The sequence below is a fragment of the Catharus ustulatus genome, chromosome 7, assembly GCF_009819885.2.
Source record: "Catharus ustulatus isolate bCatUst1 chromosome 7, bCatUst1.pri.v2, whole genome shotgun sequence".
Lineage (NCBI taxonomy): Eukaryota > Metazoa > Chordata > Aves > Passeriformes > Turdidae > Catharus > Catharus ustulatus.
In genome coordinates this window covers 3,521,111-3,538,356 of record NC_046227.1, presented here as the reverse complement: position 1 = coordinate 3,538,356, position 17,246 = coordinate 3,521,111, and the positions used below count along the sequence as shown (strand labels likewise).

At 36.7% G+C, this 17,246-nt stretch overlaps 1 protein-coding gene across 4 annotated transcripts in view; it reads left to right on the top strand.

The window, feature by feature from the left end:
* Positions 1–17,246, top strand: part of SPAG16 (sperm associated antigen 16) — a 365,904-nt gene that overhangs the window by 43,471 nt on the left and 305,187 nt on the right. For all 4 annotated transcript variants that reach the window (XM_033064223.2, XM_033064222.2, XM_033064225.1 and 1 more), the window contains one exon: positions 13,144–13,274. In XM_033064223.2, coding sequence (XP_032920114.1) covers positions 13,144–13,274 — 131 coding nt within the window. The remainder of the gene's footprint in view (positions 1–13,143; positions 13,275–17,246) is intronic.

The following is a 17,246-nucleotide window of genomic DNA, read 5'->3' as shown; positions in this document are numbered from 1 at the left end:
TCTTACAGAATCCTCACAGCCTTTCTACATCTGAGACAGAATGCTGCTGGAATTGTAGAGGAGTTCAGTAAGTGTAGGCTTATTGAACAATGGTCAGAATTTGCCTCTACTTTCAGAGGACTTTCATACTGTGCCTTTCTTCTACAGTTATCCTCTGAATATTGTGTTGAAGGGTTTTCTCCAGTCCTGCTCAGGTAATGCAGTAAGGCTGTGTTTTTGGTGGGATTTGGGTTTGAGAAAGCTGTAATTCTACTGCTGTGATAAAGACTTAGTGCTCTGTGAATCACTGCATTTTACCTTTCTGCTGAAGTGTGCATGCAAACTGCAAGTACATATATATAGTAGATGTCAGTGCAAAAAAAGATGACTGTATATACACACCTTCCATGCAGTGGTTTTTCTGTAGATGTTTGAACTGCTGCTCTCAGCTGTTACTTTGAAGTTTGCTCTTTGGGGTTGTTTGTTCCCCCCAGCCCTCTGAGGAAATACCCAGGTAAATCTGTGCTGTTTCATCCCCATGTCCTTTGTGCAGTGTTGTGACTGAAATGTTTCCATCCTCTAATTAAGAAGGAAAAAACCCCAGAAGCATCAAGTGATTTTGATTTTCTGTAATTATAGCAATGCATTTTCTGCTTTGTTCTTTACATTTTCTTTAGATTCTGGGTTAGAAAAGGAAATTTTTGGTGATACTGCACCCATCAGTTCGATAGAAGCCTCCAGAAATGTGACTAAGCAGTATTGAGGTGACAGGGACACACAGAGTGTGTTTGTATTAGCAGTAATATCTTGTGAAAAAATCCAACAGATTTAAGCATAGAAATATGGAGTTAGAACCCTGCTTCTCAGACTTGATTAATTAACCTCTATTAATTATGCTCTTGCAATGTTATCTGTTTTTGTTATTGGGTTTTTTGTTTGGTTTGGGTTTTGTTTTTGTTTTAATGATTTTTTTACTCAAAAGAGGCATCAAACCCCTTGAATTTCACTGTAGAGTTCCTTCAGTGCAGTAACACATCTGACTTTCAGTACAAGACTTGGCACCAGGGAAAGGACTAGAAGTTTTTTAGTCTTGATAGTCTTTTTGGATGGTTTGTTAGTAATTCAATGTAGAATAGGTGTTTTTATAAGAGGTTTCTTTATTTTAAAATGTGTTTTCTTGTAAATGTTTTTGTTCTGAATAAATAAAATAGTTTTAGGAAACTACTGGTCAGAATATAATCCTGAGAGGATGATCAGAGATGCCATAATCCCTTTTTTGAAATTCATTAGCACGATATATTAAGTGTAAGTTTTTTTCCCATTCCAGATAAGGATGTGTGCCTTTAACTGTGGAATGATAGAAATTGAGGGGAATGATGTCTGATATGTGTGTGAGCATTACTTTATGGAGTTGAACTGCAGTCCTGAATGGTCCCTCTATTTTCTTCCATAGCACAACAACAACAAAAAAAGAGGTTCTTTAATATCTAAGAAATTGCCAGTGTGATTCCTGTCAAATTCTCCATCTGGTCTGGAGGCAGAGTATTACTGAATTTTTCATCAGTTAGGAACTGGAAGTTGGAGACTTTATTAGGATTTCCTTCAGGGCAAGTACAAAGGCAGTCCAATGGTGCACTTTATGGCTTAAACATTACAGGCCTTGTGTCTGATGTGCAGTAATAGCTGTGATTACATAGGAAAGCTTTCTAAAACCAACCTTAAATGCTTTTAGTAACTGCAGTTCCCTCAAGTAAAAAACGTGATGGTGGTTTTCCAGTTTTACTCTTGCCAAGTATTGCCTTCAGTACCTTCAGAGGGGAGGCAGAGGCACAAGAACAACAACAGAGGTGTTGATGTGACAACTGAGGGTAGAAATAAAAGATTTAAAAAAAGGAACTGAGACATGAGGCAGAAAAATTTGAAATGCATGCTAGTGGGAGTGGGACTTAAAATGGGAAAGGTGACTGTGCAGATTTTCTCTGTGCATAACTGGAATAATTATTTTCCACAGAATTTTTCACATAGCTAGGAGTGCATGGAAGCTGGAAAGAAATGAGTGAAAGTTCAGTAAGAATGTGGCAGGTGACTGTGAACTGCAGGTCGAGAAAGAATGAGGCAATGATACAGATTCCAGATCATAAATAAGGGGAGAGAAGGTTATGATTTAGAGTTTTAGAGGGCAGAAAGTAGAGGGGGGGAAAAAGGCAAGTTAATTTGTGTATGGAAAGGGGTAAAGAAATTTGTGTGTTGTGAAATCAACAAAGAATGATAGGATTTCTGATCCTGGGAGAACACTGGCAAGGGAAATGTAATTTGCTTACTCCTTTCCACTGGGGTTTGCTCTAAAGAGGAATGTGTTAAGGTGGATTGTTATCCTAAAGCTTTTACTAAAGTCACAGAAAAAGGTGCCAAGAAGATGAGGTAGGAACTGGACATTTACTTAAATAGGTTATTTCATACAATACAAGTTGGAGTGAAATTCAGATGCAGAATTAATTACATTTGTGTATGTGTTATTGCAGTGGAGAAGGGAAGAGTCCTCCCTGCTCAGGCACATTCAAAGTGCAGTTAGGCATAATTGGATGGGCAGGGCATCAGGGAGCAAGGCGGGGTTTAAACCTCTAAGTTCTCAAAAATTGGGAAAACTAGAAGAAAAAACCTTTGCTAGTGGAGTAGATGGAGGGAACAAAAGTAATAGCTTAATATATAAGGATACTTAAAATAAATGGAAAGGGTACTTTCCTAAACAGCTGGGAGATATGTCCTGTTTGCACCATTTACTTACCTGATTTTTCTTCAAGCTGATTTTGTATGCTGCTGGGCCCTGTGTGCTCTACTGCAGAATTCCTTGGAGTGTTTGCTTCTAAGGCTGTTTATTCCCACTAGCATCTCACTCCTCTTACCTCCAGATTGTCTTTATTTTTATCCAAATATCTCTAGTAGTGGCCCATGAATTAGAATGGGGGGTATAGCCTGTGCTCAGATAAATTGTCAATTTTTCTGGACGTTGTTGGGCTGTATCCTTTCCTGTTGCAGATTTCTTGTGGTGTCTCTTCAAGCATCAGGCTCAAAACTGTGCTCAGTGTATTCTGTGGGCTTTTACCCACTTGTGTCTCAATCCTGGCTGGTACCATCACTCTCTGAGTCCACACAGAAATGTTGATATATAGCAGTCTTAAAAATTAGTAAAGCACATTTTTCACACTCAAACTATGCTGTAGCTACTGGTGCATGAAATTTGACCTCTCAATAAAAGCTTTGAAGCTGTTATGGCAGTACCCAAGAGCCTAAATTTAGAATGAAATTAAGGTTGTCTTTAATCTGTCCATGGATGAACTGTTGGGGAGAATTTTTCAGATATTCCCTCTGACTTGGCCAGAGAGGAGGGAACAGAGAACTTCTGTGTATGAACAGGCTTGGAGAGAGACCAAAAAAAAAAGACAAAATAGCCACTAGTTCCATCTCAAAATTGGGGTGTGGGTTTGAGGAGCTAATAGTAACAAAAAGCAATAAAACCAGCTACTTACATTCTTACTGAGGATATATGATTTTGAATGCAGAAAAAGAAGAGATCCATTGGGTAAACAATTGCTGTTTGTCAGAGTAAAATTCATTATAGGTCCCCATGCCATCTGTCCTAACCCACATGAACAAATTGCCTTTCTATTGAGAGTACATGGGCTAGGTTTCAAGAATTGAATAAAATCTTGTAGTTTCTGCTGTCCCACCTGAAAGCTCAATGTTTCAATTTTGTAACTTGGGAGTCAGGTGGTGATAAACTTATTCTGTTTTTCACTGCTTCTGTTGTAAGAAATTGTTCTGGGGAGATTGTGCCAGCAATCTGTGGTTACTTTCAAAACTATATTTAAAATATAAAAGATGACTCAAGAAATGGAGAAACAAAATAATAGAACTGAAAAGTAGAAGTAATCAGCACTAGTATCAATGTAAATTATCCCACAACTGTAGATGATAAAGTTGTGGAAATGAAAAAAATTAATGTCGTTAATGTTACTAGTATATTCCAGTTGGACATGAAGCCTTAAATTGAGAATAATCAAATGTATGCAGAGATTTTTATTTTCTTCTGTACTATTTAGCATTTTTACATGTGGCTTAGGGTAAAAAGAAGTATCAAAAATCTGATTTGTGTTTGAGTTACTATAAATTTATCAAATGACACACTGGTGAGGTCTTTTTGTATGAGGAGGGGGAGTCTGTATCACTTGGGTAAATGAAAGAGAAATAAAAATACACTTTTTTACTATGCTTTTAAAGTTGATAGAGTCATTGGCTTTGAAGGGGCCTTTAAAGGCCTTTTAGTCCAACCCCCTACAATGAGCAGGGTAATCTTCAACTAGAACAGGCTTAATTAGGGTGCTCTTCATCACTGACTGTGATAAAAGGGACAAAATGTACTCTTAGTAGCTGTGTTTACTTAGCAGACAAGTACAATTTAATAGATGAGAATTGAATCTGAGGACATTCTGGGTTAGAATCAGAGTTGCTTTTTAATAGAGAATGTAGTTAGGCATTTCACAAATGTACTGGCAATCACAATCAATCCTTCAGTCTTGAAAAAATTGCCAATTTCTAAATAATGGATTTTTTTAAAACTGTGTCTAGCTCAAGTAGAAGTCTAGTTCAAGGACATGCAGAAACCTGGGTTTTATGTGGTCCAGAATCAATGACAGACATTTTGGGTCTGTTTCCTTGTCTGCCTTGCTGAATCTAGGGCAGACTGACTCCCTCACACCTTAAGGCACTTTTTAGCAGTTTCAGTTTCACTACTGGCACGTTTGTGCAGTCAGCCTGGCAGCACCTCTTTCATATTCTGCTGTATCCACTTCCTGCAGTGCTGAAAATCTTTCTGCTGGTTAACAGTGATAGATAACCAGCTTTATCACTGTTTGATAAAGTACTTATTGCTTACAAGTACAGTAATCAATTAATTAGCTCTTTATTAGAAAGAATCCATTTCTCTACAGTATTGACAAGCTGATAGCTTTGTACCTGCGTGTCAGAGTACTCTTACAGCTTTGTTTTCATGATTTCTCATTATGTGCAGCTTGGGATAATGGTTACTGACTGTCCTGAAATGGAGTCAGGATGATGAACTGCCATGGGTGGGGAACATGGACGGCATCTGTAATGCATAATTGCAAATAAATCAATAATTAATGGCCCCTGAATGTGTTTACCAGTTCATTGTAGTGATGTACAGACCTCTGCAAACCCTGGGTGCCTTATAACAGTTATTGAGATGATTACAGTGGGTGCTTTGGCCCTGGCAGAAATTAGTGTATCCAGGCTGCTGAGAATGTACACACCCTTTCTGAGCTTCCCGACAGTGCCTGAGAAGCAGAACAGTAACTTGAGGAAAAATCAAACTTGTTTGTTCATATTTGAAAAATTAATAAAAGAATGGCAAAATTTAGAACTTACCTGCATCTCTAGCATCTATGTTTAGATATTACTGGTGATAGGAAAGCTTTTGAGAGCAGATTTTATTGTTAGGAGTGCAGGTGAGATCATGTCAAAATAAATCATTTTAAAAAGGAGTTTTTCCGCAGGCTTTCACGGTACATGTTTTAGAATAAATGCACATGTTTTGTACATGTTTCACATCACATGTTTAGGAATAAAATCTAAATTGATTCGGGTGAGCTGCCCTCTACTGTAGATAGTAGATATCTGTAGATATTTTGTTGGAGAAAATCAAGAAAGCATCTAGATTTTTTAGTTGATTTTTACATAGGAGACTTCTGTGGTAGAGAAACTCATATTAATCACTATGAAAAGTTTTAAAAATATATAAAAAGACAATATTGCAACATATTTTGCAGTATGTTAAAACTGATGTTACTGAAGTAACTTGATGTCTGTTATTTAATTTATTATTTAATCAGCATTTCCTCTTTAACATGATGAATTGTGTGGCATGTGCGGTATGTGCTGCTATAGCTTAAACTATTGCTGGCATTTAATTGCACCATAATCAAAATTTAAATCTGCAAAATAAAACTGTAATTGGAAGAGGTTTCTATATTTTATTGCAGTGTTGTTTCCTTTAACATGGATCATAAATGTGGTTGATTTTCAAATACAGGCCTTTTAAAGGAAGGGATAGGGAACATATTTGGGAGTAGCACATGGTTATTTGTGACTTAGAAAACTGCCATGAAAATCGATTGCATGCCTCATATCATGATAATTTATTGCAGCATTTTCATAGATGTTCTTTTACTTCTTGCAAGAAGATCCAGCTGAGTTTGGTAACAGTATTTGCAGTTGTTTATGGAAGATTAAGTTATAGCTGTGTGTACATCTCTATTGTATGAGCATGTTGTTTAATTATCTGTGAGGCATGTAATGCTGTTTTGAAAAACAAACAGGAACATATTCTGTTGTTATGATGTGGTGATGAGTTGATGATGAGAATCAAGGTGATAAACTTGGAAATTATTACCAGTAAAATAATAGTGGATTTATTCTTTCACACGTGATAAACTTACATTCATAACTGCTGTTAAATGTAACCAGAAGTAGATATTTAAAATCTGGGCATATCAGTACCAGTATAGCCTTTGTACCTTAGAGTTGTCATAATTTTAAATTAAGAAATTAATTTCAATTGCATGTATTAAGCTCAATTCCCACTATGAGGGAGTAGTAAATTAAAAGTTGGATGATCGTTATATCATTCTCTTGAGGCTGTAACTGAACTTAGCACTTAGAATTACTGTACATTCATGTTCTGGAATAGTTTGCTCTGACTCTTCACCCAGCTTGTTGGCTCTGCAGAGGCTGTTGGTCATGCAGTTTACTGTGAAGAGAAGAGTGGTCAAAAGAAGGGGTTAAAATAAAAAAAGAAGGGGATGGTAGATGGTTGGAAGAGGGCTGCATGGGGATTTCAGTGCATTCCTTTTGAATACAGAACAGCTCCTCAAGGAATATTGGAGGTTTTGAAGGTTTGTTCCTTCCTTTGGAGAAATTATCTGTTCATCTTTATAAAGCTTAAGCCTTTGTCTTCCCCTCAGTATGGGTGCAGAGCATCTTAAACCTACTCCTTGTTCTGTGGTCAGTCCTGAGGCAGGCTCAAGGAGCTGCTTTGTGTTTCTCTGGTCACAGAGTCCCAGAATGGTTTGGGTTGGAAGGGACCTTAAAATTCATCTGATTCCACGCCCTGCCATGGGCAGGGACACCTTCCACTAGACCAGGGTGCTCTAAGTGCCATCCAGCCTGGCCTTGGACACTTCCAGGCTTGTCCTACGACTCCAAGCTCTGGGTGCTCTGTGCCGCTCACTGGGCAGTTGCCTCCAGTGCACATATTGTGTTTCAGTCCCCACACTGGAGTGTTGTGTTCATCCTTAACAGCATCAGCCACAGTTGTGTTGCTTTAAACTGAGAAATGTGATTTACTTGTGCGTTTGGGAGGAATGTTAAAGTTTTAGCAGAAGCAAAAACCTAGCAGTAGTTTTATTTCTGTAGCGTTGGGCAGTGTGCTTGGCATGGAGTGTTTTCATTTTATACTGTTACTTTCTGAAATAGTGGTGATAAAGTTAAACAAGCCCTGGTGCTGCAGATTGGAAGAAAGCTATTGCATTTCAGTGATGGATCTTTCTATAATTGCTATCTTCCTCTTACTTTTTCAAACCTCTCTGATTATCAATCATATCTGGCTAATCAAATCTGGTTTTAATAGAGCAGTAAAAGAAACAAAGCTAGTGAAGTGCAGCAGCTTGAAGTTTATCCTTTTGATAGTAGGAAATAATTGCAGAGTATTTATCAATGAGTGCTAATGAGAGCTCTAGTCCAAAAGTGATTGAATGTCTGTGGCACAGTTAGGCATTGAGTAGTGGAGCTTTCCAGTTTTTTACTGCGTAGGGAATGCCTTGACTTGATGTGGCAGAGCCTTAAAGCTGCCATTGTCAGGAGCAATTTCAAGTGCAAATTTACTGTTAGCACCGGTTCACAAACTGTCTGAAGAGCTGCACTGAATTTGAAGACAGAACAGTTTTACCATTGCTTTTTTAATTTTTCTGGCTTTTACTACCTATTGCACATTATCCTCATGTTTATTTTATTAAAAAAAGGAAAAATTTTCAGGGTTATAAACTGAATAAGGAGGAGTTATGTGGCCACAACCTTTGTAGCTGAGTTTTATGGTTTTTATTAGCAAGCCAAGCAAAATGGAGCAGGCAATAAAAGTTTTACTACTCTTCCGCTATTGCTTTCAACTTCTTTTCCTTGCATTTCAGATGTTTATAAAATAATTGTGGTCATGATTAACCTAGTAAAATAATGTGCAAATGTGTTGTATTATGGTTACTATAGACACTGGAGCATTTTGAAATTGAGTTGTTTCAGTATTAATTGTACCACAGTGCCTACTGATTGTTTTACTCAAACATGATGCTCAGTGGGTGCACTAAATACCTTCATTTCTTTATACTCTGCTAGAAAACAATACCCTGTCCCTTCAATTACAGGAAATATCAAAGCAAACTAAAATCCTGCTCATCTACTATGTTAGATATCCATTTTATGTCATTCTTGTAGAAAAGCTTTTAATATTAGTTTAATACTTCCCTGCTTGACATTTGGTTCCTTCTGAAGCCACCTGCCTCTAGTGCCCCAAAACTAAACTGGGTTTTCTTTATGGCAAAGAGGGAAACAGAAACAGATTTCAATATTTCTAAATTTACTTTGAAACTTAAAATAATTTTAAGTATAGTAAAAAAAAGAGTTTTGAAGATCTCACGCTATAATTTGCTGTTTAAGTGCTTTCACTTATTTGATATACTTTATTTTTGATAGTCTGAGGAGCAAGATTCATTCATTGTCAGCAACTACACCAAGAGTATTTTCATTTTTATATATGTGTTTTAAGAATGTCTTGCTTATTTTCACAGTTTGAATGCATGGATTCTTAGTAATCCTTAAGTTGTTTTAAAAGTTGGGACAAAAACTGAGTGCAAAACTCAAGCCCTGTTTTGAAAGCTATGTATTTAATAAGTAGCTTCTGAGTACACCTGCTGGTTTCATGGGACTGCTTTGATATTTAAAAACTAAAATATGGAAATTTCAATATATTGAAAAAGGTTTAAAATGAAAAAAGACAAAACATGTTCTCCATAATATAAGTGTGTCAGATTTTTTCCAGGAAATATAAGTGAACAATTATTAAAATTCTCTGTAAAATTTCAATGGTATGTCAGTATAGCTCTCAGTACTTAGTGCAATCCTCATTTCTAAGTACAGAAAAACAGACAATACTGATTCTGGGGTGAGAATTGAGAATAGTTCCTAGAAAATACTGAGTGATAAAAGTTAGGCTGTCTTGCTGAGTTTTGGGCATAGGCAGTAGTTGTGCCCTGAGAAGAACTTAGTTTTCCTTACTTCACATTTCTGAAAAAATATCTAGAATTTGCTTTTTAAATTGAATGTATGGATACAGCAGTACCTGTGGCTGTGCTCTTTCTGCATGTCTGAACTGCAGTTTTAGGATGACCTTGACAGCTTTCAGATTGGAACTGCTGATGATAATGGTCATTAATTTTTGCAAAAAGAGAAGGTTGTTCCTTCTCCTCCCTCACTGGAAGACAGTGATCACTAATTTGGTGTCTGATGGGCTTTGCCTCACTTAAGTTGCACTATTTTCTTTCAGAATAAAAGAAGCAAGGTTTGAGCTTGTTCATGGTCACAGTGTGAAGCTGCTTCTTCAATTTTTAACATCTGAGTAAGGAGAAACCACACTACCTGTAATAATGATGTAGACAAGGCCAAGATATGATTTAGACAAACTGATTTGGATGTTTTCTATTAAACTCTGCTGCATTTTTCTTAGCTCTGAGATGATTTAGATCAGTTCCACTTATCTATTCGTTGTCTTCTGTGTGTTTTGACAAATGAGTCTCTGGTGTCTTTCTCAAGGAAAAACAAAGCTGTAGACTTGCTCTGAAGAGCACTGCTATTGGAAGAGAAAAGGCAGTCTTACTGGAAAAATTCAAGACAAAACACAAAAGAGATTTCAAAGAGCTTTAAGGGTAAATTTTCTTAATTGCATGACAGTTTGCCTCAAGACAAGTTTTTTTTCTTATATGGGGAAATAAAGGAATGGTTTGAGACTCAGAAGATATGAGTTCAATTTACAAGCTGTCCTAGAGAATTTCAGCTTGATCTGGGATAAATCATCTTATGGTTCAGGCTCCTAAATTAAAAGGGAAAATAAAACAACCAAAAAATCTCAAATCAAAGATGAATAACAAAGGGAGTGTGCTGTCAAAGGGCCACTTTGGTCAGGGATCAGGTACCATTTACCCCTGTCAGTGACTGAGGATGCATTCAGAAGGATTTTAGTTCATAGAGATTCTTTCTAGGACAATCTTTGGAATGTTCTGTTCCTTGCCTTTGGTGATACAGTAAAAGGATGTCTAATGTCACAGACAGGAAGTGCAGTAATTCCTCTTTCATATGGATGTGAGAGAGAAGCTTGGTAGGTTTTTATTTTTGTCATAGTACAAATGTCTCATACATAGCAGATAAAGGAGTGAACAAAACCAGAGTAATATTGCTTTGGCTCCTTAGCACTCAGGGTTTTTCTCCTGAATTTTGGCTTGCACGTGGCCCTTGCCAATGCCACATGAGACTTTGCAGGCAATGCCTGTAGAAGTTTCACAAGCCTTGTTGTGCAAGGTCTCAACTTGTGTAATGGATTCTCTTTTACCCTTAGGATTTAGCAATTGGAAATAATAGAATAAGGATTAAATAACAAAACTTGATTGCCTGAATTTGTTAGGGGGGAGGACATATCTTCATATAAGCATTATTGAATAATTTTGTTGTAGCAAGTTTTTAGGATAAAAAATACCCCATTTATTCTACAGTGAGAAATATTTGTGTCTGGGGAAAAAAGTCACACTGTGACTTCTGTCTGGTGTGTGCTGGGGAGCTACTGAAATCAGCATTTCATCTGGCCATGACAAGTGATACCACTGTTCACACCAGTGGGAACCTAGGTATGAATTATCTCAACTGAGGCCAAGTCTCCTGCTCTAATACAATACAGGATTACCTCTTCAAAGGGTGGAAATCTACAGCTTCAGAAATATCTCAGATCCTTAAAGTGGCATTTTAAAAACTTAATATTTTTATATTATTCTCTTTTTACTATGTGTTTTTTAATGTTACAGCATTAATTTACAGCACTATCTCCTGGAGTGGTATCTGGGTATTTTTTCTACTGAAAAATGAAAGACTTTTGTCACTTCTATTCAGAGACCCTTGTCTTTCCTAGTCTTGTTTCAGAATGAAATGAGTAAGTCTGGTAGCATTTACTAATTGGTTGTGTTCCAGAAAGTGAATGAGAACAATTTGCAAAATGCATGCTACTTTTATGCCTTTTTTATGTTAGAGTTGTTCAGATTTGTGAATCTTGAAAGACAGAGCTTTGTAAGACAAGGAATACAGAAAGTTTCCAGGAGTTGCATGGAGATACTGACACATATTGGGACTGTACTTACCTTTAGTTAATGTCTTTACTCAGTTTTGTGTGTGTGTATAATAAATACTGCAGATTTATTATAATTGTTCCTCAATTTCGATAATCTGTGGATTTTTCTTGAACTGGCTTCAGAGAATATTATGGCTGAAACACAGAACTTGATATGCAGTTGTATAAAAATGTGGAACTTTAGCCACAAACACATTCCTTGCTGGATTAACAATGACAGATTAATCTTTATTCTTTATGTATTTGTACTTGATATATTTATTTCCTAATTCTGAATATTCCAGATTTATTAGTTTTGGGTTTTTTCCAAAAGTAAGGATCTTGCTAGTATCTGAGTTAAGCAAAGGACGACTTTGATCATTTGTTCTCCACAATTTCCAGGTTCTCTCTTCTTCCTCAGTCAGAGAAGAAAGACTGATATTAGTCAATATTGAAAGTCCCTACTGTTCCATGGATTTTGGAGTGGTTTTGTTAGGCTGTGCCTGTGATTGAAACCACAGTCCACTGAAAAATATCTTCCAGGTCTTGGGACTGGAATAGCTGTGCATCAAACTGATCATTAAGTCATTAGTTTAATCATCTTTAAAAGTTTGGCTTGGGTTAATAGCACCCTTGTAGGACAATGCAGTGTGCAGAGCTTCTGGAATTGAAGACAAACAGATATTCTTTTGCTGCTATGTAGTTGTGAAATTTGCTTTATGCTCATTGCTGCAAATTATCAGGAAACAGGATGGCTGCTATCAAGTTTAGTGCAAACAAATACTAAAAAGACTTAGTGTATCCCTTCTGAATTTTAATTCAGATTAAAATACAGTCATTTTATTCCCTCCTTAATCTTAGTGTTTGATGGGCATTTTAAAGAGTACAGTGATTTTCAGTCTCCTTTCAAGTTTGTCACAGCAGGATATCCTAAAATGTTGAAAACAGAAGCCATCAGCCAGGTCTTCAGCAAACTGTGGTGTCTTGGAAGAGGTTTTGTAATGACTTGTGCAGTCTTTAAAATGTGCACAGTTACCCTCCTTACATTCTTTAATGACAATCTATTTTTAATAAAGCTATTTAGCTTGGTTAATTAAAGCTAATAATAAATCTCCTAGTCTGCTGATTAATCTTAGGAAATATCTTAAACTACACCAGTGGAAAATGAGGCTGTAAAGTAGCTATACATATTTTGACTTTTTACTGGAATTTTATTTACAAAAAAGGTCTTTTGAAGAATCCAGTGACTTTGCCTCTGGATGCAACTCATGGAGCTAACCTCCCATGGAAAATGGGGATACAAAACAAATAGACCATGGAAAAATGGAAAATAAACCATGCCAGTAATCTCATTGAGGATTTGATATAAGCCCTCCTTCCCAGTTCTAGTCCTGTGTTTTATATCAGGTCAATGATCTTAAATAGTAGGAATATAATTTGAAAAGAACTAATTATTAGTGTTCAACTGCTCTGCCTGCAGTCAGTTTTAACAATATGGATCAAAATTAATGCAATCATGACAGCAGCAATTTAAGAATTATGAAAATTGAAGAGAAAAAACAGAGTAGAAAAAGAAGATAAATTTGGTTTTTCAGAATAGTAATTTAAATATATATTTTCAGTGAAGTTATGCAACATTTCTGAGAATTAATAATTGTGGTTTTCTCCAGGATTCAGAGTTCCCTGTTGATGCTGAAGGGACCCCATCCTTGGAGCAGGCTAAGGAGCACACTCAGCCCCTGAAATATGGGCAGTATCAACTGAGCAGCATTTTGAAGGTGCACGACTTCGCAGTGAGCTGGTAGGAACCTCAATCAGTGCATGAATTTTGTCATGTACATGTGGAGTTTTGTTTTCAACAGGTCATTGAGAAGTGTTTACTGTAAGCAAATATCTGAAACATTACTGGCAGCAATCAGGGGGACTTCTTCTCTGAAGGATGTGAAAGTGGAAAAACTGATCATGAAATGCAGTGGGAGTGTAAATACAGTAAAACACCTGGGCAGAACTGTTTGCAGATTGAGATTCATCTTGTATGTGGAGAGGGTGGGATTAGGTTAGTGGATATAAAAACAGAAACCAGAGATGACTGTAAATTCAGGTTCCAGGAAACTGAATTATAGTGCTGAATATTTTTGCAATTTCTATTTGATTGCAGTTTATTCCCCTGGGTCAAAAATCAGAAGAGTTTAAATTTAGATTGCCTTGTAAGCAATGACATTTCAGGGCTTGCTAGCTGCAGCTGAAGAAGAATGAACCTAAAAATATAAAAAAAAAAGGTAAAATTTATAGCAAAGTTCTGACAATTGACACATTGGCTAGGTTTGAATATATTTTAAAATTAATTAAAAAGAAAATCTTTACACATTTAACACTTATAATCAAAGGTCACATACAGTTGCTTTTGGTGACTGCCCACATTTTGCAGTAAATAACTACCAAGTTTTTCCATTATTTTGTGGCTGAACAACAGCAGATAAATATGGTCATATAAGACTATTCCTTGTTTTCTTTCTCTTTCTTTAATTACATTTTTATATCACTTCTGTAGATTCTTACACCCAGTGCTTCTAGTTATTGTTAGCAGAGATACTTAATGTGCTGAAAAATTCTAAGTATTTTTTGCAATTCATGACTGAATATCACACCTGAAGGATACAGTGCCATTTCAGCAAGCAAATTTCTAAAATAAAAATAAATTAGATGTCTTTAAACTTATTTGGAAACAACTTAGAACTTGGAGAAAAGGCAACTATACTGAAAGAAACCTGGCAGAGAGAATGTGTATTTAATTTCATATACTGAAAATATGATGTTGAATTTCATGTAAAGATGCTCCTTTAAAGAAAATGAGAGTCTGGGATAATTAACTGAGATACTTCTTTTAAAAATGTGATAATATAAAATCATGTAAAGAAAAGAAGAATTTTAAGGTGTGCTTGAAAAAATGTAAACAAAGCAACTGTACTTTGCATTTGCTTAAAAAATTCTGTGTACATTGAGGGGGATGTAGTTTCTACAAATTTATTTATGCCTGAAAAAACACTGGCAACATATTTCAATTAACAAAATTTAATCTGAATACTGCTACTCAGTATCAGCCTTTTTAAGTGATGGAAAAGTTTTTTCCTGTAATTGCTAAAGGCTCTATGGTAGCCTGCTTTGCCTTTTTTTGACAGTGTTTCCTACAGTATTTTTTTGAACACCCTGCTCAATTTCAAGCAGATTTGACAGAGGAATAACAGACTCAGGACTCCCATGTGTTTCAAGAGAACATACCTCTCTTGAAAAAGGGTCACTTTTAGGATCCTGTTGGCTGCAGGTGAGAGAACTCAGGGAAAAGACAAGTTGCAAGGGGGGGAAGAACTGCAAATGGAGCTCTTACTAAATTCTGTAGGATCCAGTCCCAAGGCACACAGGTAATGCACACAGAGCTTGGGTTTTTACTTTAACACCACAGCTATTCAGTTCTGAATCTAGTTTTCCAAGAGGTTATTAAATGCATAAATCAAGATTTTTTCAGAGAAGAGTGACTTAGATTAGATTATCTGTGTAGGGAATTAAATAAAAATAGCCCATCTCAAGAAATTCCAAACATTCACTAAATGTATTCTAGTAATTACAATTGTCTATCTGATTTTACAGACACAAGGGGAAATCCATAAGTACTGGATGAAAATTAATTTTTTCTTGTGGTTCATAGGATAGATGGAAAACATTCTGTTGACTGATGAGACCAGATTTTTCTCATCACAACCAGTATATCAAAAGGGCAGAATAGAATCTGGTTGGTGTATAGGTATTACTGGGTTCTTTCACATTTCTACAGAAACTGGAGCACCTGCAAATCCAAATTCAGAGTTTTGCACAGGCTCACATACATTAGTTCTTTAGACCTTCATCAGTATTCATTGGAATGCATGGTGGTGAAGGGGGAGGAAAATCCCTTGGGAAACCATGTTTATTTGCTGCTAAGCTGAATGATTCCCACTTCTCAAATCATCACATAGGCATTCCTTTTCTGCATTAAATTCACATTGCTCCAGTATCCTTTTAAATATCCTGGTGAATCTTAACTGTGCCTACAAGAAGCACTGCAATAAGATCTACAGTGGGTAGAGGATCTTCATTAATCTTACTTGTCCACTTATTCCTCACTTTTTGCATCTTTGCTGTGACCTTTTGTATCATTTCCCACAGAAAATACCTCTGCAGTCACCACTTGGAATGCTACATCTGTCCTGGTTTATCTTGTCTTCATTTGGGAAAACAAAGATGCCCACACAAACAGTAATCAGTGCATTGTAAATGTTTAGCATGGCTTTGGAAACCAGGAAAATGCCAGGTTTTATGGTGGAGAGATGATTACACAAGAGGAAGCTGAAAAAATAACCAGTAATCATCTTGGCTTTCTTGGTAGTTTTTTAAAATCTCATGATTCTTGCCCTTCCCTGCCTCACACAGAGGTTACAGTCCTCCCTTCAAATCTTATTTCCTGTTTATCATTGGCAGTCAGATGCACTCACAATCAGAATTGCCATAGAATTTGTGAATATATGGATTAATAAAGGTGCCAGGGGATGTTTACATTGGATATTAGGCAGGATTTCTTCACTGACAGAGTGGTCAGGTGCTGGCACAGGCTGCCCAGGGCAGTGGAACCACTGGAAGTGACTCTGAAAGGTTCAGAAGTAGTGTAGATGTTTTACTTGGGGTTATGGAGTAGTGAGGAACCACAGTGGAGCTGAGCTGGACTTGCTGATCTTTGGAGGTCTTTTCCATCTTTAGATATTCTGTGATTCTATGTTTTAAATGGATGTTTTACCTACTAAGTGTATCTGCATAAATAGGAAAATGTATATTGTTCTTGTTTACATGTAACCTGATGTTCTCAAATCCTTTCTCCTTGTTTGATAATGTAGAAGAAAGAGACAGAAAATTGCTAATGCTCTGCCTAGGCACCATGAAAATAGGAAGGTGGAGATAATAGTAAAGAAAAGCAAATACAAAATGTTCAGTGATTATCTTGCATTTCCTGATTGGCCCAGTAAAAGATAACTTTTCAATACAGTCTAATTCATCATTATATCTTACTATACTAGTTTCTCCTATTTTTTATCAGTGGATTCCAGAGAAGATTTAAAAAATATCTCCTTGGGAACCATGCAAATTGACTTGCAGCATAGAATTGTGTAGCTGAAATTAAAGGTACAATCTCATAGAGCTTGGTGTGCTGAGAGAGGGAGGTAAGAAAGTGCTGCAGAGCCCTGGACTCTTTTCCTGTTTAGTTCACACTTAGCACTTTTTCTCCTCACCAGCTGAGCACATGCATGCACACAGATGCACATCCACATCCCACAGGGGAGCCAGCTTTGCAGGGAAGAGAATCCTTTGGGTGTTGGCATCAGGAAATTCTTGAAATAGGTTATAGCTTGAAGTTTTACTTCAGTGGGTGAGGTTGTTGTGTATTGTCTTTGAGTTCTGAGTTTTCCATTTCCTTGGTGAGGCACAGGGAATTTGGCAGAGTGTGAAGAACAAGGTGTTTTGTTATGTCAATCAGATTTGAAAGGACTTGCTCTGTGCTAACTGGGTTTGGATCCGTTCTCGACAGAACTCCGTTTTCTTTTTCATTCTCAGAGTTACTTGTGGGAAGAGCAGGACATTGAAACTGTGTTGTGTGTAAATGAAGTAGCAAAAGTACACATAGGATTTCTAAGCAAACATTTTGGTAGTTCTTTTTGTTGCTACTCCCATTTGCCAAGAGCTCTGCATG